This window comes from Macrotis lagotis, chromosome 5, assembly GCF_037893015.1.
Source record: "Macrotis lagotis isolate mMagLag1 chromosome 5, bilby.v1.9.chrom.fasta, whole genome shotgun sequence".
NCBI lineage: Eukaryota > Metazoa > Chordata > Mammalia > Peramelemorphia > Peramelidae > Macrotis > Macrotis lagotis.
This window is the reverse complement of record NC_133662.1, coordinates 253907513-253934869: the sequence shown is the minus strand read 5'-3', so window position 1 is coordinate 253934869 and position 27357 is coordinate 253907513. Positions and strand designations below refer to the sequence as shown.

The window sequence follows — 27357 nt, the reverse complement described above, 5'->3', positions numbered from 1 at the left end:
CCCCAGGTCCAGATGCCCCTTCCACACAGACACACACAGTGTTACAATGAGATCATGCACATGACATGGCTCAGCTGCTCTGGGAGGGGGCCAGCCCTTGTGGTGTGGAGGGGAGGGGAACGTACAAGCACAAGGGGGGAGGGGCTCTGGGCCCCAAGATGTGGGGGAGACGGTTCCCCAGGGGCCCTAGTGGTTAGCAGCAGCTGTTGGCACCTCCTTGTCGTGGATGGTCCAAAGTGGCGGAGACAGGGAGGGCCGAGAATCTATCCAAAGATACCCCCAAATGTGGAGGCGATGATGATGCCCAGGATCACGCAGCAGATGATAATCATGATTTTCTTCTACAGGGGAAAAGAAAACAATGGGTAGAAGAGGGGGTGGAGAGGGAGGAGGCCAGGATGGGGGCCCAGCTGGGCCAGCTCCCAGGGCCGAGGTTGGAAACCTGCGTCTGCTTCCAGAAGAAGCCTGGGTGGAGGGGATCAGAAAGGACGAGGGACCCCAGCCTCAGCCCCACTCACCCTGCGGGCTTTGCTCTGGTATTTGACGGCTTTCTTGGTGTCCGACACGGCCCGCTCCACGTAGTCTACTGCATGTTCCACGTTGTACTCAATGCGGTCAATCATCTCGCCCTGTGAGGCCAAAGGGGCCAGGCTAGAGGGGCAGCCCCTTCTTACCTGCCTCTCAGCCCCACTCTTTGGGGCCAGGGGTGTGGGGCTGGTTCTAGACTACAGGGCACCCTGAGGCAGAAGAGAGAAACTAAGTTAGGAGGATGAGAAAGAGGAAGGAGGGGAAGGCTGTATCTTTAGGGGGGAAGGTTCTGGACCTATGACCCTGAAGTCAGGGCTCCCCAGAAGCTGACACTTAGATCCGAGCAGGAGCTAAGCTGGGGGGGGGGGGTGGTTCTAGCTTCTCCTTCAGAGCACTTCCCATTCCAGAGCCCAAGAAGCAATCCATGCAGGAGAAGCCCCCACCTTCACATCACCCTGAGGGGAGGAAGCAGAGGAAGATGAAGAGGCAGGAGAACCCAGCGCAAGCCCCTGGTCCCCACCCACATGCTCTGCTCCCTGGAGGAGGGAGAGGAGGACTGGAAGAGTCAGTCAACAAATGGGGGCTAAGCACCTAGTATGTGGCAGCCACTGGAGATACAGAAGGCTCCAGTCCCTGCCCTCCAAGAGTTCCTGTTCTTGTTGGGGAGGCGACACGGGAATCATTAGTTCCACACAAGATGGCAAAGAGAGAAGGACCAACTGCCAGGAGACCAAGGCCCAAATTCTAGGTGATATGAGAATCAGGGATGTCCCTTTTCTCTCTGAGCCTCCCTTTTCCCATCCGTAAAATGGGGGTGAAAATGCTCACTACTCTTCTCTTCCCCAGGGTTATTTTGAGAGGGTTTTTTTTTTTGTTCTGTTTTTTAGGTTTTTGCAAGGCAATGGGGTTAAGTGGCTTGCCCAGGGCCACACAGCTAGGTCATTATTAAGTGTCTGAGGCCGGATTTGAACCTAGGTACTCCTGGTGCTTTATCCACTGTGCCACCTAGATGCCGGAGAGGGTTTTATCAGCGTGAAACCACCACGGAAATGGGAGCTCATTCTTCCAGTCCTGCCATGGTCATGCCTGCCCTCTCTGAGGGTGGAGTGGACTAGGCAGTTACAAAGGTCACAATTCTGATATTCTATGAGTCTATGATTAGTGAGTGAGTGTGCTATGTGTGTATTAGGGATAGGCTCAAGATTGAATTATGTAGGTGTTTAGGTTCTGCTGGGCAGAGGAGGGGGGACCATACTAGAATCCAAGCTTGGAAAGTCCAGCCATGCAGAAGGTGGCCCTGGTGGGTAGGTCCTAGGAAGAGGCGCATGCAGTGATTTATTTGTTACCTGAGGGCTCCATCCAGGGGCAGCGTGTTGGACAGAAATGGTGGGTGAGGTTAAAGGTGGAAACATTTGGGATCCCCTCCCCCTTGCCAAACGCACATTAGTCTCAGTCCTAACGAAAGGCCGGCAAAGAGGCGAGCCTTCCCTGGTGGCCTGGGATGGCAGGAAATCTGGAGGACTCAGGCCAGTATCCCCCAGTGCCGCCTCGCCGCAGGACGAAGCTCACCTGGCTCTCCACCAGCATGGCCATGTCGGTGAACATGTCGTGAAGCTCGCGGATGCTGTTCTCCAGTTTGATGATCTCACTGTGCCTTGTTTCAATTTCACTCAGTGCTTGCTTTGTGATGTTGGAGTCCATGATGATCTGGAGGAGACAGGAAGGGCCATTGGGACTGGGGGCTGGCCCAGCCAAGGGACTCACCTGGGGGCCTTGATATACCAGACCGGAGGCCAAAGATCTGGACTAGTCAGGAGGAGCCTGGACTCCTGTGGGCCTAATCTTCACCCCTTCTAGGAGATTTTCTTGCTTTTGAACCTAACAAAAATCAAATAAGATACACACACACACACACACACACACTCACATGTGCGAGAAAATGAATACTGTACTGCAAACATTACAGCATTTGTTTTCCCTTTTGAACACAGAACTCATTTGTCTTTTTCTTTCTTTTTATTATATAAATATTTTATTTGTTTTCTAATTATAGACAATAGTAGTTTCTACCCATCATTTTTATGTAAGGTTTTGAATTTTACCATTTCCCCCTCCCCCCTCTCCCCACAGAAGGCAATCTGATATAGTCTTTACATGGTTTCCATGCTATGCATTGATCAAAACTGAATGTGATGAGAGAAAAAAAATATCCTTGAGGAAGAAATAAAATATTAGAGAAAGCAAAATTATGTAATATATCAGACAACATTTTCTAAAAATTTGAGGGTAACTAGGAGGGACAGGAATTCAAGGAAGCCTGGAGGGATTTGCATGAACTGATGCTGAGCGAGATGAGCAGAACCAAAAGAACATTGTCCACCCTAACAGCAACATGGGGGTGATGATCGACCTTGATGGACTCACTCATTCCATCAGGGCAACATTCAGGGACAATTTGAGGCTGTCTGTGATGGAGAATACCATCTGTATCCAGAGAAAGAACTGTAGAGTTTGAACAAAGACCAAGGATTATTTCCTTTAATTTAGAAAAAAAAACCTTCTATCTTATTGTCTAATCTTGTTATCTCTTATACTTTATGTTTCTTCCTTAAGGATATGATTTCTCTCTCATCAGACTCAATTTGGATCAATGTATACCATGGAAACAATGTAAGGACTGGCAAATTGCCTTCTGTGGGGGTGGGGGGAGGGAAGTAAGATTAGGGGGGAAAATTGTAAAACTCAAAATAAATAAAATTTTTAATTAAAAAAATTGAGGGTAATAATCTTTGGTCTTTGTTTACACTCCACAGTTCCTTCTCTGGACAGATGCTGTTCTTCATCATAGATCCCCTAAAACTGTCCCTAATTATTGCACTGATGGAATGAGCAAGTCCATTATAGTTGATCATCACCCTCATCTGTCTTGACCAATGACCAATTAAAAAGTTTTTTTCTATATATAACATGGGACATTGAGTCTTTCATGTGAAACTGTGACAATAACATATAACTGGCTTTTCCTTTTAAATATATAATAAATCCAAAATGGAACTTTCAAAGCTGTTTCTTTCTGACCTCCATTCTGTTTTCGTCTGTACATTTAAAAAATGCATTGTATTTTCTTCCTTTCCCTTTTCCCTTCCCCTCCCTTCTGTCTTTTCCTTTTTCTTTAGTTTTTCTCTTTTCCCTTCATGCCCCCTCTCTCCCTTTTTCCCTTCCTGTTTTCCCTTTTCCTCCTTTTTCTCTTCTCTCTCTTTTTCCTCTCTCTCTCTCTCTCTCTCTCTCTCTCTCTCTCTCTCTCTCTCTCTCTCTCTCTCTCTTTTTCTTTCTGTCCCTTTTCCCCTCCTTTCCTTTTGGGAAACCCTCTCCCTAAAACTCTCTCCCTAGGGGCGGCTAGGTGGAACAGTGAATAGAGCACCCGCCTTGGAGTCAGGAGTACCTGGGTTCAAATCTGACCTCAGACACTTAATAATGACCTAGCTGTGTGGCCTTGGGCAAGCCACTTAGCCCCATTGCCTTGAAAAAATCTAAAAAAAACCCTCTCTCCTTGAAGAGAGCTATCATGCCCCAATTTTCTCCCTGTTAAATATCCCAGTCCCTTCCTCTCAGCCTCATATGCTGAGATGTGGAGGACTGCCTATATCTCACTTTGGCCTTGGAGTCTACTGAAAATCCCATACATTTTTCAGTCAGACTCATTTTGTGCTCCAAATGAAGGACTTACACTTATCATTATGATAATAATGTCCAAGTACCTTCAGCTGTGAAGATACTTTGGGATCTTGACTTGGTCTCCCACCCTGTTAGTTCTCCCTCCTACATTGGTGTCATCTGCAAATGTGATACCTGCACCTTTATAGATGAGGTGAACACCCAAGCCCAAGCTCATCTCCTTTGAATTCATCCTGCCTTGCCCCTTGGGTCTAGTACAGAGAAAGTCAAGAACCCTGACACTCCAAATGCCTGCATCACTATCTGTCTCCTTTAGGAAAGCTTTCTTGATTTATCCTAGGTAGGCCTGAAAGAGAGAGACTAGTGGAAGGAAGCGGCCTTGGAGTTAGGAAGATCTGAGTTCAAATTCTACCTTAGTCATATCCTGGTTTTGTTATCCTGGGTAAATGACTGAAATCTTTCAGTATACCCAGACAGATATCTTAGACTATTGGTATCCATCTATAATGGTAGACAGAGCTCCTAACTGGGAACTCCTGATAACAAAGAAATCAATCAAATCAACATTTATTAAACACCTATCTGCCACACATAATGCTAAGTACTGGAAAAAATAGAGTTAAAAAGGACATAAGTAAAGAAGGTAAAATAATGATCCAGGATCATCAATTTCAAGTTGGAAGAAAGCTTAAAAATCATCTAAATTTTCAGAGGGGGAAATTGAGGCCCAGAGTGGAGAAGGAATCCTCCATAGTCATCAGGGCTTGAATGCCCATCTAAGCTTGCAGTATCTCTCTTGTAGACTAGACTTTGTCTCTATCTCTATCATCTCTCTTCTGAGATCAAAAAGGTCTTGGGGTCACAGGGCTAGGAGGGGCTTTAGAGGCTAACAAGCCCCTCATTGAAAGAGGAGGAAGGTCAGGAAAGTAAAGGTGACAGGATCTGCACCCCCCAATTCATTACTTTTGCTACTTAACCACACTACCTCTGGAAAAAAAGGAAGGGGCCCAGCTTGGACCACTTACCCCAGAAGCAAAGATGGCAGGGTTCCCGCTCTCCAACATATTCTCCAGTTCCTCACTTGTGGTGGTTCTACCAGCTGCATGGAGGAAGGAACCCAGAAGAGGTGAGACAGATAGCTTTCTGTCCCCCTCCCTTCTTTCCTCGGCCCAGCCTCCTTAGTTCACCCCTGCCAGCCCCACAGCCCCAGGCCCATCTCCCATGGTCTCCTTACTGATCTCCAGCTGCCTTTGGATTCGGCCCTTGCAACGCTCCCTATAGTCCGACTGGGTGGCATTGTACTCAGACATTACCTCCACAAACTTCCGGGACAGCGTTGAATGCTAGGAGGGACCAGGTAGGCAGATTAGCTCAGCCTCCCCAACATCCATCCATCCCACACCCTCCCCTACTCACCTGTGTCTTCCGAATCCTCAGATCTGCAGATGACCTGTTCAATCCCTCTTCCTGCTCAATACTTTGCTCGATACCTGAGGAGGACCAAGAATTGTGGTTCCCAGTCTTATCCCTCTCTCTCTCTCTCTCCCTCCTCTAAATCTGGTCTCATCTTCTTCCCTGGCTGGACAGTGGAAAAGCACAAATCCTTCCCCACCTTCATCCCACTTCAGGAAGAGCTATATACCCATAGGTTGGAGATGAAGGGGACTGGGTTTCTACTTTTACCGATGAGAAAACTGAGGCATAGAGAGGGGAGATGATTTGCTCAGGGTCACAAAGCTTAGTAAATCAGTGAAAAAGAGAGGTAACCCGGAAAAAGCAATGACTTGAGTCAGAGGAGCTGGGATCTAATGTCAGAGAGTAATAATCACCATATATGTAAGCTTAGGCAACTCATACCTTCTTGGGGGTTCTCAGTTATCTCATCTGTAAAATGGAAAGGTTGATCTAAATGACCTTTGAAATCCCTCTCAGCTGTAGGTCTTTGATTATGGGACCTTGACCTTCAAATCTCAGCCTCAGTTTCCTCATCTTTCAAATGAAGAGGTTGAACTAAATGACTGGAGGCCCAGTTCTAGGTCTGTGATTATAAGTGGCAGGAGCTGGACCAGAGCCCAGGGCTCCACAACTCCAAGACTGGCCCTCTTTGCGAACCGACAGAAACTTAGAGCCAGAAGGTGTCAGCTGGAGTTTGTTGTTCAGTCATTTCAGTTGGGGTTGTCTTGGCAGAGACACTGGAGTGTTTTGCCACACACACACACCCTTACTATAGTCCTATCCATTTCCCCTTGTGGGGACACACATCCACACTTGCAGGTCCACGCACCCACAGAGAACATAACACTTGCCAACATGCACCCTTCTTCAGCCTGTCACTGTGATTACATTTTCTGATAAGTCTCAGAGTGGAGCAGCTGGAGAATTCTTCTCCTTACTTTTCCAAGGATTGGCATCTGAGAAATCTTTGTTCAATTCAGATCACAGCTGTCTCCCAACCCCCTCCTTGTCTCTCATTCCTCTCCTTGTCCCATTGCCAACTCTTAACAGCATGAGTGGCACTTTTTGATTATTTGAAGGACTGTTTCCCTCCCCCACCCCCAAGAAAAATTTCCTAACCCCAGAAGTGGTGTAGTGGGGGGGGTAGATTGGAGTATACCCTAGTGAGCATGTATTCAGTTCCCAGGCAATGTCTAGGGACAAATACAGTTATATAAAGGTCTTGGGTCTGGGGATAATGCAGAAATCTCTGGACAGTCCCTTGGTCACATCCCCATGGCAAGCTCAGTGGGGTGTATCCCAATTCCATTCTCAATCCAATGCAACAGGGGGAGTGGAAGCCTCAAAGATGATAGCATCATTGAGCTGGACCTGGGATAAGAGTCATAGCTAACGTTTATCTAGTTCTTCCTGTGTATTATCTCATTTGGAAGGGAGCTCAGAGCCCATCCAGGCCAAGTCCCCCCCCCCCCCCTTTATTTTGGATTTTGCAAGGCAGTAGGGTTAAGTGGCTTGCCCAAGGCCACACAGCTAGGTCATTATGAAGTGTCTGAGGCCGAAGTTGAACCCAGGGACTCCTGACTCCAGGGCCGGCGCTCTATTCACGGCGCCACCTGGCCGCCACCCAAGTCCCTTGTTTCTAAAGGAAAGAAGCCCAGGCCCTGAAATCAGCTGAGACTTGCCCAGGTCGATAAGTGGGAGAGCCAGGATAGGAATTTGGCTCTTCTGGCTCCAAATGAAGCCCTCTTTCCATTATACTTGTGATCTCTGAGCATCTCCCCTGATCTACAAGGGAACTGCTGCTCAGCTTTTAGGATCTGAAGATTCTGAGCCTTTGAAGTTTGGATCGTTAGAGAGCGCCTCATTTTACAGATGTGGAAACTGAGGACTGGAGAAGAGGAAATGACTGCCCCAAGTAAGTGAGCCATCCTTACCAGCTGACTCTCCTACTGGGATTAGCCTTCTGGAGGGGCATTAATGACTCCCTTTGCAAATACATTTTTCTAAATGCTCCCAAAATAGGACACACGATCCTTTAGAATGTGGGCTCCTCGAGGGCAGGAACTCTTCATATTTCTCTTGTACCCCCAATCCTAAGGACACTGCTTTTCTGTCTTTCCAAGATTCAGGGCAGTGCTTGGGGAACCGTACAGCCATGACCACTAGAGGGCGCAGGGGAGCGAGCTCTGGTCTTAGATCCCTAGTTGCTAGGTGACTTTGGGACAGTCACTTCACCTCTGCCTGCCTCAGTTATCTTATTTGATAAAACAGGGATAAGAACAGCGTCTCCCCCATGAGGCTGCTGGGAAGATCAAAAAAAAGCATGCAGATGGAAAGTCTCTGTCAATACTTATCAGATTGTATAAAATTGTATAAAATTATTTAAAGGTACAGGGTAATCAATAACATAGTGGAGAAGGGTTGAAGACTGGAAATGGGGGGGAGCATGTGTCAATGTGGGGATGAGATCCCATCCCTGGGGTCCTGCTGCGAGGCTGCCCTTACGGCCCTAACACATACACACACAGAGGCACACAGAGACACAGACGTACACTCTTCTTTGTGGGGACAATGGGTAGACCTATCATAGACCCATCGTCATTCTGGTTCCCCCCAGATAACTGATATGTGCAGCAGCAACATGAGTACCTTCATCCTCCTCATCCTCCTCATCCTCCATAGCAGCAGCAGCAGCAAGCCCTGGCCTCCACTGCCATCTGCTCCTCTTGGGAAGGGGAGGTGTGGCGTGTGTGTGTGTGTGTGTGTGTGTGTGTGTGTGTGTGTGTGTGTGTGTGTGTGTGTGTGTGTGTGCGCGTGTGCGTGTGTGGCTACCTCATCAGTCTCCTCCCAGACAACGCAGCTGCTTCCCTGACTCCAGGACAGGCAGACAGGGTGCTGCCTGCCAACACGGCAGGAAAGGAGGACGGGTTGGGAGCACGGTTGCCAGGAGAGAAGGGGCACAGGTTGGAGAGTCTGATTCTGCCTGCTTCCCTGGGGCAGATGATCTAGTAAAGGGGAAGAGGGCCTGGCTCCAGGGACTTCTGAGTCTTCTAAAAAAAGCTCTCCTAATGCTGCCCAAGGAAGCACTGTGGACAGATAACAGAAGGCACATGGACTATGGAATAGAAAGACCTGAATTCAAATCCCATCTCTGACTTTGCCTGCCTGTGTAACCTTGGATAAGTCACTTGATCTCTTGGGGCCCCAGCTTTCTTATTTGTAAGATGAAGGGTGTGGAGTAGATGGCCTCGGCTGCTCCCAGCTTGCCATCTTCATGCTTAGTCCTGTGGTCCCCTCCCCCCGTCTGCAGAGTCAGAGGCCTTGAAGTCTGCTCTCTCAGGGGAGGCCTCACCCCCATGTTCCAAGTGCCTACCCCCACTCACTCTCATCAGGATTGGGGGCAGCGAGGATGGCGCTGTGTTTCCTCTTCACCTCTTCCACATTCTCTGAGATCTTGTCGATGAAACCCCGGATCTCTTCCACCTGGGGAGGTGGTTATCGAGAAATTAGGGGGGGGGACAAGTCAGGGAGGCATGACTGGGCCTGGATGGATCCGGGGGAAGGGGTTTGGAAGCAGCCTGGGTGGGAATGGAGCAGTGAGCTGGGGGCTGGACCCCTCCATGGACAGAAGTGACAATGTGACATGCAGTCTTATAAATCCAAAGGCCTGGATTCTAATCCTATCTCTTGCTGTGTGATCTTAGGAAAATCAATTCTTCTGTGGAACTCAGATAACTCTCTAAGGGATGAATCCATCCCACCTTATATTACTGTTACAAGGATCACAGATTTAGAGCCAGGCCTGAGAGAGGGTGCACATTAAGTGATTTGTCCCAGGGCACACAGTTAAGTATCAGTGTGAGATCTGAACCCAAGTCTCCCCGATTCCAAGTCTAGGATAAAGTATTGAAAGTGCTTTGAAAACAAGAAATCAGTAGACAGATTTCTGGTGGGATTTTGATCCCTGTTCTCTTCAGGACTACCTCTGATATCTCACCAAGGTTCTCCAGATAGCCCTGACCTCAACTTCTTCTCCTAACACTTTTATACATTGGAGTACTCAACTCTGGGGCCCCCTCAGTCCATCATCAGAGCAGAGACTTCAAAGGAGAAGCCTCAGGAATTACCCTTTATTCTCATCATTTGGAATCAGTGAGGAGGAAGAATCTGTTTCCCTTTCACCTCTTCCATGCTCTCAGAGATCTTGTAGCCATAGGTAGAGTCACAGAACATATGTGTGCACATGCAACTTGTATGTATATATAGGTTAGTAGATACAAGAATGGATGGACCAATGCAGTGAGCATACCCACTGCAGTAGATACATGATAGACATAGGTGTTGTCTCTCCCCTGAGAGAATGTAAGCCCCTATTGGGTAGAGATTGTTTCATTTTGTCATTATCCCGCCCCCCCCCTCGCTTAATATTGTACCTAGTACATAGTTGCTGGTTGAATTAATGATGTCAGTGAAAGGAGGGGTGTCAAAGCTGGGGTACTGCTCTGCCTAGGGGTCCCTAGGTGGGGCTGAGACTCAGCTGGGGGCAGGGACATCATGCTGGACTCCCACCTGCTCGAAGAACTCATCCATGAAGCGGTCTCGGTCCACGGTAACAGTGACCTCATCATCATCATCGCTGTCCTTTGCCTGCACATAAACACAAATAGCTATTCATGTAGGCAGAGACATACAATGCCCCTATGGATAGACCCAAGCCAGGGAAGAAGGGGACCACTGCCACATGCATGGTGCCACCCTCTGAAGCCAACCAGTTCCCATGGTGCCATTTAGCAGCAGATTCAGCTTGGTGACTCTGGTGTTGGACTTCGGGGAGACACCTTGAGCTTTCTAAGGGCTATGTACAGGTGATGGAGGGGTGGACTTGGCTGTTCTCAGTCTGGACTTCTCTGGACTTCATCCTCTCCCTTCCCTCCCCCTCAAGTGCTAATGAGCCCTGCAGACTGGCAGCATGAAGCTCCATTTTAGCTCTTGGGGTTTTCTTGGCAAAGATACTGGAGTGGTGCACCATTTCCTTCTCCAGTTCATTTTACAGATGAGGAAACTGAGGCAAACAGGAAGAAGTGACTTAACAGAGTCACACAGCTAATAGGGACCAAGTTGAACCCAGATCTTTCTAACTTCAGGCCTGGCACTCTGTCCAATGCAGCGCCACCTAGCAGCCCAGTCCATCAATTATCATCTATCATTTGATAGAACATAAGCCCTCTGAAGTCAGGGCCTGTTTGTTTGTTTTAAATGAGGTATTTATAGAGTTTAACATAGTGCGAAGTGCACAGTAGGCACTTAATAAATGCTTCTTCCTTTCTCCTCTCTCCTTGTATACCCAGCACTTTATATAGTGTCTGGCATACACTAGATGTTTAATGATAATAAGAATAAGAATAATGATGATGATGATAATAGCCAACTGTTATACAACATTTTAAGGTTGGCAAAGTACCTCACAAATATGATTTTATTGGATCTTCAAAGTAACTGTGGGAGGTGCATGCAATTATTTTCTCCATTTTACAGATGAGAAACTGAAACCCAGAGGGGCTGAAGAAATCTGACGCTAAGAAATGCTAGCTGATTTGTCTTTACTCATCTGTGCATATGTCAATATGCTTGATTGGATATAAATTCCGTGGGGGCACAGAATGTTTTATTTTTATCTCTATATCCTAGGGTCTAAGATAGTGCCAGGCACATAGTAGACACTTAATAAGTTCTTGCTGATTGACCCCTGTCACCACCAAAGCAATGGCAAGAGCTCCACAAGGTCTGCAATGCACTCTTTATACATTATCAGACTTGGACCTCCAAAAACAAAAGTTTGTGAAGGAGGTATTATGGGTGTTATTGTCCCATTCTCCAGATGAGCAAAATGGGGGTTGAGAAATGGAACTGTTTGAAACTAACCCAGATCTCCCTGACTGATTCTTTGCTGGTGCCATCATCCCATGGGCCCATCCTTGTGGGCATGGGTCTCAGCATTTTTTGTTACTGACACAGGCTTTGGAAGACTGCTGAATCCTTTGGTCCCCTTAGAAAAATGTTTTTAAATGCATAAATTAAAATATGTAGTATTATAAAGATACGAGATTTTCCCCCCATTCAGTTCTTTGATATTAAACATTCTATCCATGTGGAGCCAGCCAAACCCTTTGTGGTGAGACCAGTGGTGTCAGACCCCACTGTCTGCGTAGTGACTGTGTTTTAAAATGTAAGATGATTTATGTTTGTATTTTTATTTATATGTAATTTAAGGGAAATTTCTCCATCACTTTTGAATCTGGCTCAAGTCCATTGTTATCAGCAGGATGGAAGGTTGAGCTTCTCCAGGAGGCATGACCTAGGGGAGTTGGGGAGCTGAGTGGGAGCAGATTAGCTTTGGTCCCTTAGGTTTGCCCCTCAGCCATTTGAAAGCTCATGGATGTGGATAGAGAGGTGGCCTTAGGGTTGCAGAGACCTAGGAGTCAGTCAGTCCCTGGCTGACACTCTAATTGCAAAAGAGGTCAGCTGAGAGAGAGAGAGAGAGAGAGAGAGAGAGAGAGAGAGAGAGAGAGAGAGAGAGAGAGAGAGACAGAGACAGAGACAGAGAGAGAGACAGAAAAAGATGGAGAGATGAGGAGACAGTGGAAGGAAGAGTGGGAGAGAGAGAGAGAGTGAGAGAGAGAGAGTGAGACAGAGACAGAGACAGGGAGAGAGAGAGAGAGACAGAGACAGAGACAGAGAGAGAGACAGAGACAGGAAGAGGGGGGAGAGAGAGAGAGAGAGAGAGAGAGAGAGAGAGAGAGAGAGAGAGAGATGGAGAGATGGAGAGATGAAGAGACAGGAAAGAAGAGTGAGAGAGAGAGAGAGAGAGAGGGAGAGAGAGAGAGAGAGAGAGAGAGAAAGATGGAGAGATGAAGAGACAGAGGAAGAGTGAGAGAGAGAGACAGAGAGAATGAGAGAGAGAGAGAGAGAGAGAGAGAGAGAGAGAGAGCACACTCCTTTCCAGGAAGAAGAAATCAGTGATTAGGTTAAAAAAAAAACTGTCAAAAGGGGGAAAAAATGACACAGGGAGCTAGGGGTGCATAGATAGAGCAGTGGAGGGAGCCAGAAGGAGCCCACGGTGGGCCAGGGTCCCCCTCCTGCTCTGCTCAGGCAGGGCCCCTTTGCTGGGCCTATTTCAGGCAGCTGCCCTGGGAAGTCACATGCTGGCTCCTGGCTCTGGGGCTCTAGGCAGTGGCGCTTTAATTGAGACAAAGGCTGATTCCAGGCTCCCTTTCCGGGGAGGTCCTTTGGGAGGTCTGACAGCTGGCCCCTGTTCCCCTCCTGAGTTCTCTATGCTGGGCTGGGTGGGGCCACCAGGGAAAGTCTGGGTAAGGTCATGGATGGGGAGAAGCAGGGAAGGAAAGGGGTTAGGAATGCCCCGACTTCTGTCAGCCTACCCTGGGGAGATGCAGTGGAAATAAACACTGGGGCCAACCCCCCGGTACAATCGTCTTGGGGGCCTCGGCCAGGCTGAGAGACCCTCCCCGGTTCCTTCCCCTGTGTCTGAGCAGACACAATGGACAGAGGGAAGCAGAGGAGGCCACTAGAAGGGGAAAAATGGGGTCAGAGGGGCACTAATAGGGAGAAGCCACAGCTGCTTCTCCCTCCCTTAGGCACTCGTGTGTGTGTGTGTGTGTGTGTGTGTGTGCGTGTGTCGCGTGTGCGCACGAAGAAGCATCTTCCTCATGCAGGTGCCTTTGAGTGCCCCTCCCCCAGCCTGGGAGAAGGGAGCAGGTGCTGGTGCCAGTCCTAACCGCCTGCCTGCCCGCCCCTAGGAGCAGTGGAACAAAAGTCATCCCATCAGGAATAATTACACCTTTAGCTTCCTTGTCTCCAGACAGGGCAGCCCACCCACCCAGAACTGTCATTACTGCGCCCTTCCTCAAAATTGTGTTTTTTTGCTCCAGGCTGCCCTCCTTCCACTCCCATGGTGGTATGTCTATCCATCCTGCAGATGGAGACGGTGAGGCCTGGCTGGGATGAGGAGTTGCCCATGAGGGTCTGTAATTTGTATGGCTTGGGAGCAGGGCCACCTCCACCATATGGTTGAAAGTTTCCCTCGTGGAGGGAGGGGTTGTCTTCATTTTCCCCAGATGGCCTTCTAGTCAACCTAAGAGGTCCCCACTCAGCAGGGCTAAGTCCAGGGTGGGGAGGTAGGAGGAGACCAGATAGATTCCTGGACACGAACCTGAGCTTATAGCAAGAAAGCAGCTCCTACAGAGCATGATGTCGGGGGCCCTGGATTTGAATCTTAGCTTTACATCTATTAATTTAACATAGCTTTAGACAAGCCCCTTTGCTGGGCTTCACCTCCCTCATCCATCAAATGAAAGGCTTTGGAGGTCCCTTTCTGGCTGTAAGTCTTTGTTCTCTCACCTGGACAGTGACATTGAAGGTCAAAGATATGGCAATCTCTCATGTGTGGATTTAGGCCTAGTAAGGCTGGGCACAGCTGGTAAGGGGAAGCTGTTTTGTCCCTGGCACTGGAGGGTTTCAGTTTCAAGGATCCTACAGGGCTCCTCGAGTCTGGTATCAAGTCAAGAGCCACTTCCTTGCCTTCATAGACACGGGGCAGTGACTGGGGCCGGGAGGCGCTGTCTATGATGGATGTTGAACCCCTGACCCATTACCCTTTTGTTTTCCAGTTGGATGTTCCTGAAGGATGTACCTGAGGGACTAAAATCTTATTTTCATTTCACTTGGGCCAGGTAGGTGCCACAAGGGTAAATGGATCCAAAGGTAGCAGGGAATGCATTTCAAACCTTGCTGGTTAATTGTATCATCCCCTGTTGTGAACGGTATCATGTCTGATGTGACAGGTGATTCACAGAAATCATAGGGAGGGATTTCTGACTGAGAGCTGTAGAATACGGGACTGGCTAGAGTCAGGAAGAGCTTAGCTTTGGCTCTTGCCGCTGACACTGTATGATCTCAGCCAACACTGCTCTGACCTCAGTTTTCTCATCTGCTCAATGGCGATAATAGTGCCTGTGGGTTGATATGAGATTCTAATGAGAGAAGGCTCGCAAAACACTTTTGTTCACCTCCTGGTTTCAGGAGAGGAAGGAGAGGTCGCGATGGCTCTCTCATTGTCCATGGAGTACCTCTGGTCCCCCCCACCCCAGCCCCAGAGGGATGGCTGCTAGGCTCCTCTGGCAGGGGCCACGGCTATCTGGAACTCCCGGTCCAAGCTGCTGAGGAGGAGGAGGGATGAGGGAGGTGGGAGGTGGGAAGTTGAAGTTGGTAAAGGAAGCGGGTGTGAAACATCTCCAAGCCTTCTGCTGTTGGGCTGTCACGGCTCCTCCCACGGCAGCTAAAATAAACCCCTCACTCAGCCTTGCTGCTGCTATGTGGCACCCCATAGACAGAGAAGCTGGGGAGGGGCATCTCCAAGTATTGAACTGAATTCTCCTAGGTCTGATCTGGCCCAATAAAGGTCAGTGAATCTCTCCCTGGGGAAACTGAGGCAAGAAGGCAAGACCTGACTCTTCTTGGTCAGTGTCTGAGGCAGAGAGGACTCAGGCGTTCTCATCATCAAGCCTCCCAGTATGACCTCTTCATTACCCACTTTTCCTTTCTCTCAGTTCCAAGGGAGGGAGGGAGGGAGAGAGAGAGAGAGAGAGAGAGAGAGAGACTGGACCAGGAAAAGGGAGTGGCTAGAACCTTTGAGAAAAACAGACAGCTCTGTTCTCAAGAATGAATAATGAAAGTCTAGGGCAGAAGTAGACAAAGGGGGGCTGGGAGGCTGCATTACAGGGGACAATAGGATCCATATGCAACTCGCTCCCAGCCCTCCCACAGGAACAGGCCAGGTATCTGGATGACAGGCAGGTTTTCCCTCCCATGGACTACTCATCTCAGGCTGCCCAGCCAAATGCTAGCCTCGCAAAGAGGTAAACAGAATAGGTACATCTGGTTGTTCCCATCTCCTCCCTCCTCCTCCTCCACACCAGTGGTAGGATGTGAGCTGAATTGTCTCTCCAGCAATGGGGAAGGGTTTCACTGAGCTATTCACACCTTCTGGGCTGCTCCCTCTTGCCTTCTATTTAGGAGGTCGATGGAGGGTGGGCAAAGTTTGTGGCTCAGTCTGGGATCAGGGTTTGAGATTAGGACTGGGGGCCAGGGTTCAATCTGTGTCCAGATTTAGGAGTTAATGTGTACTTTGGAATCACTGACCAGTCTCAGGCCAGGGAAGTTTTCTGCTGTGTAAAAGTAACCAATTCACAGAAGGACTGACCCATGACTTCCATCCTTCTTAGCTATGCTCTAATTCCTGAAACTTAATGAGTTTGGTAGCCCTTGCCTCTCTGAACTCCTGAAACAAAGCAAGTGCTCTGAGATCACTGCAAGAGCAATTTAGAACAGGAAGGGATATGAAAGGCCTCATTTTACGGGATGAGGAAATTGAGGCCCAGAGAGGTTATTTGTCCAAAGTCACCTGTACTAAATGGTAGAACTGGGATTCAAGTCAGGTCCTGTGCCTCTAAATCTAACTCCTTCCACCCATGCTTTCCTCTCATGTTGTGAACTGGGATGAGTGGGGAAATGACGCTAAGGAAACAGGGGGCAGAGAAGGGGGAATTCATTGCCAAGTTAAAGGTTCTAGATGCGGGGAGGGGCAGAATGGGGTACTGAAGGGGAAGCTGATATGGTATTAGAAAGGCAGATTTAGGCCCTGGTTCTGCCGCTTATTATCTGTAACCATGGCCAAGTCATGTTCCCTTGTGGGGGCTCAGTTTCCTTATTTATAAAAGCAGTAGTTTTGATGAGATGACTTCCAAGGTCTTTTCTAGTTCTGAATTATGCAACTAAAAGAATTGAAGGCCATGTAAAACATTTATGAATACACATTCAATTGGTTCTGTCATTGTTTAAAATGTTTCAAGTAGTTCCCGTGATGAATGACTTATTTAAAAAAAGATGTCTGCTAGGGATAAAGGATCAGGCCCATGGGTGCTGTAGTCTAGAAGCCTTGAGCCTTGCCCCTGCAATCTTGGCAATTCATTCCCTGTCCGTGGTACCGATGCTTAGCCCCTGTCCGTGGTTCTGAGCCCCTATCGCTGCTATATAGCCATACCCTGTCCTCAAGTCTTACAGTGAAGGCTCTGGAAAACCTGTCACACACAATTAGTCCCAGGTCTAACCTGTCCTGATTCCCCCTCCCCCCTCCCCCAATCACTTTTTAAGCTTCTATACACAGAGCCCTGTGTGCCTGGGATGGCGCTGGCCACAGGTGCTCCACAATTGGCACATTTCTGGGCCCTCTCTGAGGTGAAACCCAGGGACTCCTGCCATGCCTTGGTCTCCCACGCTTTCCAGATGATGTCTGAGGAGATGAGTTCTGAGGTCTCCTGGCAGGCCCTGCTCATACATCTACATCTCCTGTGGAGGGCTGATTTGCCTGGTGCCTCCAGCATTCAGTGGACCCTGCTGAGATGGGACTGGTAAGAGAGGAAACCCCTACTATTGTCCTAAATGGAACTCCCAGTCCCATATTGACCCCTAGATCTGCTCACAAATTGAGCTCTAATTACTACCCACACAGACAAGGACATAGACACACACACACACACACACATACACACACACACACAACTTAACTATGACCACAGGCCTTTGCTTGCTTTGCATCCTCTCTCTGCAGAGTAACTCCAAGAGAAGCTTCTGGCCTTTGGTTCATTAGACAGAGAGCTCTCAGTCAGTCTAACATTGCCTATGGGGCCTGCCAAGCAGGCAGACTGCCCAGAAGTCCTGTTGACTGGTGCCAAAATTAATATAACCCCTTGCCTGCTGCTCTTTCTCTCTGTACCATGGCTATTTTGGGAAGATGGAGATGGTGAGGGGCTGAGGGGAAGAATGACATACCAGGGAGAAACAAGACAGGACAGCTATATGTGTAGGCAGAGTAGGCGGTCACCCACATGTGAAGCTGTGAGAGGCCTGAGAAAAGCTTCCCCTGTCCTCAAAATATCTACCCCACCATCTGCCACCAGCCTGAAATTCCACCATTAGAAAGTCACTCCTTTGGGAATGCTTCCCCCAGTCTCTCCTTTTAGAATCCAAACAACCCAAGAGAAAAAAAGTGTATTTTGTGGTTGCCCAATATAGTAGGAAGGGAAATGATTGAGAATCAGGGGACCTGGGTTCTAGTCTTACCTCCATCTCTCATTGTGGACCCGGATAAGTCTCTTTCTCCAGACCTGAGCTGACTCCTTTGCAGAGTGAATAAATTGGCCTAGATTCCCTTTCCTGTCTTTTTTAGATATGACAGTCTAGAATACAACCCTTCCCTGAAATTCTAGTTTGAATGTGTTTATCCAATCATTTGTCCTCAGTAGGAGGTCACTGGGCACTGAGATCACAGAGAGGTTAAGTGACTTGTCCAAGATCATACAGCCATTACAAATTAAAGGTGAGACCCAGGATAGACTGAGGTCTTGCCTGAATCCAAGGCTGAGACTGTACTCACCAGGCCAGATCGCCACTCATATCATGTTTTACATATATATATAAAATGAACTGAATAATGGTACTTAACTCCCTCATTCCCCCAAAAGTTGGGGGTGTAGAGACAGGACAGGAGCTGGTGCTCAGAGAAAAGATCAGAGAAAAGATGCTGGAAAATTAGCTTAAGAAGAAAGACTGAAGGAATTTGAGTGTTCTTTAGATGGGAGAAGACCCAGAATAGACCTAGGAGGTGGGGGGGGGGGGGGACTCAAAAGCACGATGGAAAGGCAGACAAGAAATCAGCATCACAAATTGAGAGCTAGAAGAGATATTGGAGGCCATCTAGCCTCATTTTACAGATGCTCTATGGACTTAATTCTTCTTAATCCAATCCCTTCATTTACAGATGAGGAAACTGAGCTCCAGGGATGCTACGGTACCTAAAGTCACACAGGTAGTGATGAAGTCAGGATTTGAACCCAGGTTCTCTGCTTTCAAAGTCAGACCTCTTTCCTCTCTGCTTCACTAGAGAAGGTTGAGTAATGACCTAATTATGGTTTTGGAGATATTTCTGTGCTTTTCTGAGGAAGATGCTTTACTATCATTCTTGTTGTGAAAGAGACAGGCCCTAAGGATTTGGGTCAGACATATGGAAGAATTTTTTGACCAATCAGGGTCCAAACCCTGGAATGGGATATGGTTGGAGGGGGCTTCTATCCCCAGAAATCCTTAAGACAAAAGATGCCCATTTGTGTTGTGGTGCTTAGTAGCAGGGAGTGGCCCCAGTGACCCACTGTGCTTCCTTCCAGCCTGAGGCATCAAGGATTCTAAGAATCTGAGCCCTGTGATTCTGTGATTCTTACAGGAGGCAGGAAGGAAGTTGCCAACACTCCAGGGATGATTCCCTTTGGGTGATGTCAGTCTTGGACAAATTGATTCATCCCAGCCGACGGCGCTGAGCAGAGAGCTGCTGTCACCAGTTTCTTAGTGGCTATACAAGTGGTCCTCCCCCATCCTTTTGAATGACTAATCAAAGTCCCAATTACAAAAGCACAGAAGGTAACTAGATGGGTCAGAACTGTGGGAAGGGGGAGTTGGGCTCAAAGAGAAGGTGCTAAGGGATTCCAAAAATGCTCTCTCACACTCTTTTGACCTCCACCCTAAAGCCCAGGGCTAGAGGCAGAGTGCAAGGACTCCTGGAGAAATCAAGAGGCACTGAGAATGCGTTGGTTATTGGAAATGGAGGTGATCATGGGATCACAGATCTATGAATGGACTTTAGAGCTCATAGGTAACCTACAGCTGGAAGACCATCTAGTTCCATCTCTGCATTTTACAGATAAATCAACTGAAGCCCAGAAAGATATGATATGACTTGTCCAAGGTCACACAATTAGTAGCATCAGAGTCAGAATTCAAATGTAGGTCTTTGATTCTTTCAGATATTTTTTTTTTTGCAAGGCAATGGGGTTAAGTGGTTTGCCCAAGGTCATACAGCTAGATAATTATTAAGTGTCTGAGATCGAATTTGAACTCAGGTCCTCCTGACTCCAGGGCCGGTGCTCTATCCACTGTGCTACCTAGCCGCCCCAGGGCTTTGATTCTCAATTCAACCATCTTTACACCATTCCATCATACCCACTGCCAGTCTCTAATCCAGGTATTCCAGCTCAGATCTCCCTTGCTATATGTAGAGACCTCTCTTTGTTCTGTCAAATACCTATGCAGTGAGAGGATCCTCAGCCTTCTTATTCCCTTCTAATTTTATGGAGAGGCACCAGAACTGGGGTTGGAGTCCTACCTTTGCCAAATGCTGAGGAAGATCACTTCCTCTCTCAGAGCTGTAGGTTGCTCAGTGAGGTGCCTATCTGTATTGGTAGAAAGAACTCCAACAAAATCCCAAAATCTATTCTTAGCCTATCTCATTTCTGAAGTCTGAGGCTACTCACTCAAGGAGACATAGTTACCAAATGGGAAGAGAAACCCCCCCCCCTTCTCTTTTTCTTACTCTTCTTTCTTTTTTTCAGAACACCCACTAAGTAAAAGGGGAACTCTTACATGGAGAGGCCATGCTGAGAAGGGAAATTGGGCAAAAACTATCTACAGAAAAATAATGGGTCTCTCACCTGAAAGAACTTTTGGTTTAAGGTCCTCAAATCCTAGTTAAAAGGAAACTCAGAAGCTGTTGGGATCAACCTGGACCTCTTACTACATCTCCTACAAATGATCTCCACTTTTGAGACCTTTGGTGAAGGACACTACTCCCTCCTTAGGCTGCTTGATCCCCCTTTTGAGTGACTCTAATCACTAGGAAGTTTTTACTGTATGAATCCTAAATTTGCTTCCCTGTAGCTTCCATCTATTGTCTTTAGTTCTGGTCTTAGGCAGATAGCATCCCATAACTCTTCCATAAGATGATTGTCTTATGGAAGAAATCTCATCCTTCCTTTTCCTTTCCCCCATCTCAACCAGGGTCTCCTCATTTTCAGGTTAAATACTCTGAGTTCTTTCAATGAAAGGAAGCCTGCTATCTAGGTCTCTTTCTATGTTGACCACTGTCCTCTTACTTAATGGGCTCAAGATTTTCTATAGCCGTGGTTACTCTCATTTTACAGAGAAGGAAACTGAGGCACATAGCATCTATGTGACTTGCCCAGGGTCACAGAACTAATAAGACAGGATTCCAACTCAGGTCTCCCTGACTCCAAGTCTAGAACTCTATCCACAAGGCCATCGAACTACCTCAAGAACTGAACACAGTACTTAAGATGTCAAGGCAAAACAATCCAGTCACCCCTTTTTTACAGATGCGGAAGCTGTGATCCAGAGAGAGGAAGTTCTTTCCATAGCAAGGCAGTTGGACAGAAGTGTAATATAAATTGAACCCTATTTTCAATATATTGGGGGAACTGATTATGTGCAAAGAAGGTTTGTTCAACATGAAGATGTTAGATAAGTGACTCAATAAAGATTTCTTAAATATCTACTGAGTGCTAGGGAAACATAGAGATGCAATAGGCAGACCTGTTCTCCAGGAACATACAATCTAGTGGCTAGGGATAAGGGGTAGAATCTAAAAAGAGATGGGGTATGTTGGGGGGGTAGCAGAATGGAACACCTCATACTAGACCCTAAGGAGAGAACGTTGGGCCATCTTTTCACCCCCATTTATTCTCTAAATTTAGCTAAAAAAATAAAACCCAGTCCTACTAGGTCTTAACCACCCCAACTGTGGTGCTACTGAGGCAATCATGGAATCCTTGGGTTAGGGGACTTGGATTTCTTGGCTCTTTCCCACATACTCCTCATTCCGCTCTTCCCAAACTGTAGGAACTGCCAAGAGTTGGGAATTGCAGTCATACTTTCTGTAGGACACTTGAGGGTACCTTGCTTCAATGACATGGGGCAAGGGAGGGAAAGAAGGACATGTGGACCCCATTTTCTACTATAGGATCACTCATTTTGGTCCTTTAGTGGGGCAGTAGAGATGCTTTAGGGTCATTACACAGTGGGGGCAACCTGGGACTCTGTTTAGAACATAGCATCCAGTTCAATTATTTAATCAAATTAATAATAAGAAAAGAAGTGAGAGACAGAATGATGACTGCCCTGAAGTCCAGCAGGCCCTGGGTTCAAGTCCTGTCTCTGACACATACTGGCTCTAGGCATCTCAGGACTCCAGGCCACAAAATACATGGAAAATGTTGATGTGCATTAGGAGGAGCGTCCTCACCCTAGGAGATCCTTACACCAATGAAAACACAAGTCTAATCCTATCTTCTAATAAGAGAGGCTACATACTTACTAGCTGTGTGATCTCTTTGGTCACACAAATTAACCTCTCTGGGCTTCAGATTCCCCAATTATAAAATGAGAATATCATACCTGTGTTGTGAAGCTCCAGTGAGAAACAGAGGTATTGTGTAGCTTCAAAACATGATCAAAATGTCAATTATTCTCAGAGGGCTTTAAATTAGGGACTGGAAGAGATGTTAAGAGGTCAGCAAGCCTACCACGCTGATTTTGGCAAGGCATCCTCTCCTGCCTTCTTTCCTTCTCTCATGGGGTGAACTGCTCCTCTTCCCCATCTGTCAGATCAATTATGAGGTACCTAAGGTAGCTAGAGCTGGCTGGAAGTGACCTCAGAAGTGACCTAGATCAACCCAGCACTGTATAGAAAAAGAAAGTGAGTCATAAAAAGTTAAATGATTTGCCGAAGATTCTAGCAAATGGCAGAAAGAGAATTAGAACTCATGTCCTCTGGTTCTAAAATGCTCTTTTCACTATTGGTGATCTCATTTGGGGTTTTATTGGCAAAGATACTAAGTGGTTTTCCATTTCCTTCTCCAGCTTATTTCACAGATGAGGGTTAAGGGACTTGCCCAGGGTCACACAGCCAGTAAGTATCTGAGGCTGGATTTGAACTCAGTAAGAGGAGTCCTCTTAACTCCATTCTCTGTGCCCTTTAGTGCCCCCTAGTGTTCAATTTTCATCATGCCACATTGTTCATCTTTAAAGATCACTCTGTGGCAATACGGAGACAAAAATCACCTAATCCTTGCTCTCTTGTAGCTGCTGTGAAGCCTACATTCTCAATCACCATTTCACAAAGGTCAAATTTGACCTTTCATTTAATGCTGATTTGTTTCATGTTGTCCAGGTAGCCTTCCATGACCACACCAGCCCCTATGAATCTCTCCTTTCTCAGACCTTCACAATGCCCAATTTAGCCCTTAGCTCTCTACTGTTCTGTAGGATTCTGTGTGTGTGTGTGTGTGTGTGTGTGTGAGAGAGAGAGAGAGAGAGAGAGAGAGAGAGATTTTATGCTAAGGCCCTAGTCCCTGGAGGACTTACTCTTATCTCTGGTGATGATGGAAAGTTACTTTTGTGGTGGCTAAATAACCTGGAAATTTTCTGTCTGGGGAGATGCCTTGGGTAAGTTCCTTTAGAGAACCCGTCTAATTGGCCTTGGGTTGGGGTGGGGAACAGCTATGATCTCAACCTCATTTAAATAAGCATTTTGGTATAGTTGAAATGGTTTGGAGTCACAGGATCTGAGTTTAAATGCTGATTCTTTCTCTTACTTCATGTGCAATCTTGTATAAGTCACATCTCCTTGTTAATTCTCATTTTCCTCTTCTGTAAAAAAAAGGGGGTTGAAACAGGTGGCCTCTAAGGCCTACTGTGGCCCCAAGTCTGTAATCATGTGATCCCCTATGTTAATGGTTTGCCCCATGGCCTTCTTTCCTTGGAGAGAATGTATTCTTCCTAGGGTCCAATGGGAAGCCTTCCTTTTCCCCACCTGTAAGGGAGGATAAGTAACCTCTGCTCCCAAATCTCTAACTGAGGATGGTGTAGGAGGAAGAAAAAAGATGAGATTTGTGACAAAGGAAAGAAATTGGGTCCATGGCTGTGGAACACTGAGGGAATGTGCCAGCTCCTTCCCCAAGTGTGACTTTTATAAATAAGCTTTCCCATCTCCTTCCAAATCTGGCAAAGGAAAAGGGGGTGGCGGAAGAGAGGGAAAAGAAAGAGATGAGTGAACTGCACATCCATTCTTCCCAGGTTGGTACACCCAGCATTTCTGTCCTTAAACTGAATCTGTGTGTCATGGAAGGAATGGAGGTTCTCTCATTTTTTCTATCCAGATCAATATCTCCTTTTTGAGAAATACAGCTCTTCAGCTTGGAGCTATTTTCTAGATCTAGAACTGGGAAAGGAGCTCAGCATAGCATCATTCATTGGAGCCAGGAAAGCATCATGGATCAGAGATATTCGGCCATAATCAAATCAGTTCTTTTATCTCTGCTGTGTTGTGGAGATCTATTATTCCCTTATGGTTCTACTCATCATCCCTGTAACTTTCCAAACTAAAAAATTCCTTTCTAGCCATCACTACCCTACATGTGTCTTTCCCCTTATGCGTGTAAACTCCTTGAAGGCAGGAATTGTTTACGCTTTGGTGTTTGTATCCCTAGGGTTTGGAAATATAAGTGCTCATTCATTCATTCATTCATTCACTCATCCATTCATTTGGTAGCAATAAGCCATCTAGGTTTTTTTTTTCAAGGCAATGGGGTTAAGTGACTTACCCAAGGCCACACAGCTAGGTAATTATTAAGTGTCTGAGGTCAGATTTGAACTCAGGTCCTCCTGACTCCAGGGCTGGTGCTCTATCCACTGTGCCACCTAGTTGCCCCATAATGAGCCTAGGTCATTTAATTCAATCACGTTGTTTTACAGAGGAGGAATGAGAAGCCGAAATTAAGTGGCTTGTCTAAGACCATATAGATGGGAAGAAGCAACAGAGCTATGTCAAAGGAGAAACTTGAACCCAGGTCCTCCTGGCTGCAGGGTTGACTTTCTATCAAACCCAAAGAGATTGTGTCAAACCCAAATAGAAACAGATTCTCTCTCCCCATCCTCCCATATTAACCTAATCCATGTTTTATGATATTTTTATTTCTTTAAACATTTCCCAATTACATTTTAATCTGGTTTGAGTTGCACTGAGTTTTGCAGTGAGTTTGACACCTCTGCATTACATCATCCTCCCTCTCTCTCTTTTATAAAACAGGGAGAATATTAATCTCATTACCTTCTTCAGAGCAGTATTTCCAGGATAGTGGCCCTGGAAAACTGAAATGAGCCAGTAAACTGTTAGTATTGTATTCCTCACAATGCTGAGCACCCAGTGTATATAACTACTTATCAACTGACTGATTGATGGTTGCTGGAGTTGACCTGACTTGGCCCTTCAGGAGACAAATTATATATGGGGAAGTAGAGAGTTCACTCTGCCTGTTGGCCCAGCACCATCGGTCCCTCAGGATGACTGAGTTCATGGTCTCTCTGTAGTGTTTTCTTTCCCAAAGAGCTTTTACCACTATTTCTAGTCATTCCTTAATTTATTCATCCATTCATTCAACATTTATTAGAGCACATTATGCACAGGTTTTTATATAACTTGACGGAGGGAGGTACGGCAGGGGTTTGTTCTCCCTGTGGTATAGTTGTATGGTTTCATTCATTTGTTCTAAACTCTTGACAGAATCACAGAGTTTAAGGGCACTTGGAGGCAGTCTAGTCCAATCCAGATCTGAACAAAAATGGCCTCTCTTGAAATCCCCCAGCTTTTTGACTCAGAGACTTCCACTGAGGAAGAATCCATCACTCTCCCTCCCTTCCCTCCCAGCCAGAGTTGCTCATTTCATTTTGGATAGCTCTAATTGTGGGAGAATTCTTTACATTAAGCCAAAACTCATTGCCTCCAGTTCAGCCCCTTGGGACCAAATAGAACAAATCATATTCTTTTCTCCTATGACAGTCCTTGAAATTTTTGAAAACAATTCTTACATCCTCCTCTCTCCTCCCCACCAAGACTACTCTTCTCCAGGCTAAGTATCCTCACTTCTTCTTTTTTTTTTTTTACAAGGCAATGGGGTTAAGTGGCTTGCCCAAGGCCACACAGCTAGGTCATTATTAAGTGTCTGAGACTGGATTTGAACTCAGGTACTCCTGACTCCAGGAGCCGGTGCTCCATCCACTGTGCCACCTAGCTGCCCCCTAAGTATCCTCACTTCTTAAAACTGATTTCCAACTCATTCACCAGTGTGGTTGCTCGCTTGTACCTAGAACTGAATGGGACAATTCAGATATGGTCTGAACAGGGCAGAATATAGTGAGAGCAACACTTCCCTAGTTCCTTGAATACTCTCATCTATGACAAAGCTTCTTTTTTTGGTTGCCATACTACTACTGATTCACATTGGACTTGAAGTCTACAGAAATCCTGTTCTCATTCAGATAAATTGCTGCCTAATCATGTCTTCCTCCTCTTATAATTGTGACATTGATTTTTTGAATCCAAGTATACGACTTTACATTTATCCCCATGAAATTTTATCTTATTAGATACATTCCAACATAGAGCTTTTTAGCTATCTCCCTGTAAAGAGAGCATTAATTAGATGCTTATCTAACTTAGGGTCATCTGAAAATTTGTTAAATATGCCTTTATTCATCATTGATGAAAATGTTAACTAGAGAATGGGATCATGTACAGATTCCTGTGCCTGTACAAGTTGGTATGGAATGATTAGCCTTTGGGCACTGCTATTGAACTATTTTCTGAATCCATCTAAATGTATTATCACTGGCTAGCTCTCCTATTCCCATCTTAATCCGCGTGAATAGAGTGAAAGATTCCATCACCTCTTCAGATTTGGGTAAACTACTTCTATAGTAGCTCTCTGAGGCATCTGGGTAGTACAGTAGGGGCTTGAAGTCAGGAATAGCTGAGTTCAAATCCTGTGTCAGACAAATACTAGCTGTGTGACCCTGGATAAATCATTTAGTCACTCTTAACCTCAGTTTCATTATCTGAAAAATGAAAGCAACAATAACTCCCCAAGGTTTTTGTGAGGATCCCATGAGGTAACCAACAGCCCTTTGCAAGACTAGATGGCAGAGTGGAGAGAACGCTGGCTCTGGAGTCAGGAAGACCCAGGTTCAAATCTTGCCACAGACCCTTACTAGTTGTGTGACCTTGGGCAAGTCAGTTTACCCCAATTGCGGCCCCCCCCCATGCTACATAAATGCCAGCTATAATTATATAACAGACCTACCTATTTATCATGTTCAAAAAGGAAATTAGGTTCATCTGGTATCAGCTGTTCTTAATTAAACTGAGCAATCTTTGAGATCCCTTTAATAATAGGCTTTGGAATTTTATTTTGAATTTTTTTTTTAGGTTTTTGCATGGCAAATGGGGTTAAGTGGCTTGCCCAAGACCACACAGCTAGGTAATTATTAAATGTCTGAGACTGGATTTGAACCCAGGTACTCCTGACTCCAGGGCTGGTGCTTTATCCACTACGCCACCTAGCCGCCCCGGCTTTGGAATTTTATAAGGAATTCAAGCCAAGCTCACTGATCTATAGTTTATAACCTCCTTACTCTTCCCTTTCTTGGAGACCTGGATTTTTGCTTTACTTGAGTCCTGTTTCCATAATCATTCAAAGTTCACTCATGGAGGGTTAGCAATCCTGGCAAGTTCTTTGATGGTGTTCTCTAGGGATGGCAACTTGAATTCATTATGGACAGCTAGATATTTTCTTATCACTTCCCTATTTATCTTGATTTCAGCTTCCTATTAATCATTTTTGTTTTCTCCTTTCCAGTTCAAAGGTCATTCTGATTGACAGAGAAAAT

At 46.4% G+C, this 27357-nt stretch overlaps 1 protein-coding gene across 1 annotated transcript; it reads right to left on the bottom strand.

Moving 5' to 3' along the window:
* Positions 1–99: 99 nt before the first annotated feature.
* Positions 100–22170, bottom strand: STX1A (syntaxin 1A). Its single transcript, XM_074190413.1, has 9 exons — positions 22030–22170; positions 10228–10305; positions 9038–9141; positions 5620–5749; positions 5438–5546; positions 5229–5302; positions 2098–2235; positions 519–629; positions 100–341 (listed from the first exon to the last, which is right to left on the bottom strand). Exons 2-9 carry the CDS (start codon positions 10246–10248, stop codon positions 264–266), a joined length of 765 nt encoding a protein of 254 aa, XP_074046514.1. The 5' UTR covers positions 10249–10305; positions 22030–22170; the 3' UTR covers positions 100–263.
* Positions 22171–27357: the final 5187 nt, after the last annotated feature.

Excerpts from the sequence above, each read along its gene's own strand:
- STX1A (XM_074190413.1), bottom strand. The coding sequence starts at position 10,248 with ATGGATGAGTTCTTCGAGCAG. Across the intron at positions 5,750-9,037 it reads CCCAATCCTGATGAGAGTGA|GGAGAGAGAGAGAGAGAGGG; the intron begins GTGGGGGTAGGC and ends GATTTAGAGGAG. Across the intron at positions 2,236-5,228 it reads CTGCCATCTTTGCTTCTGGG|ATCATCATGGACTCCAACAT; the intron begins GTAAGTGGTCCA and ends TGTCTCCTCCAG.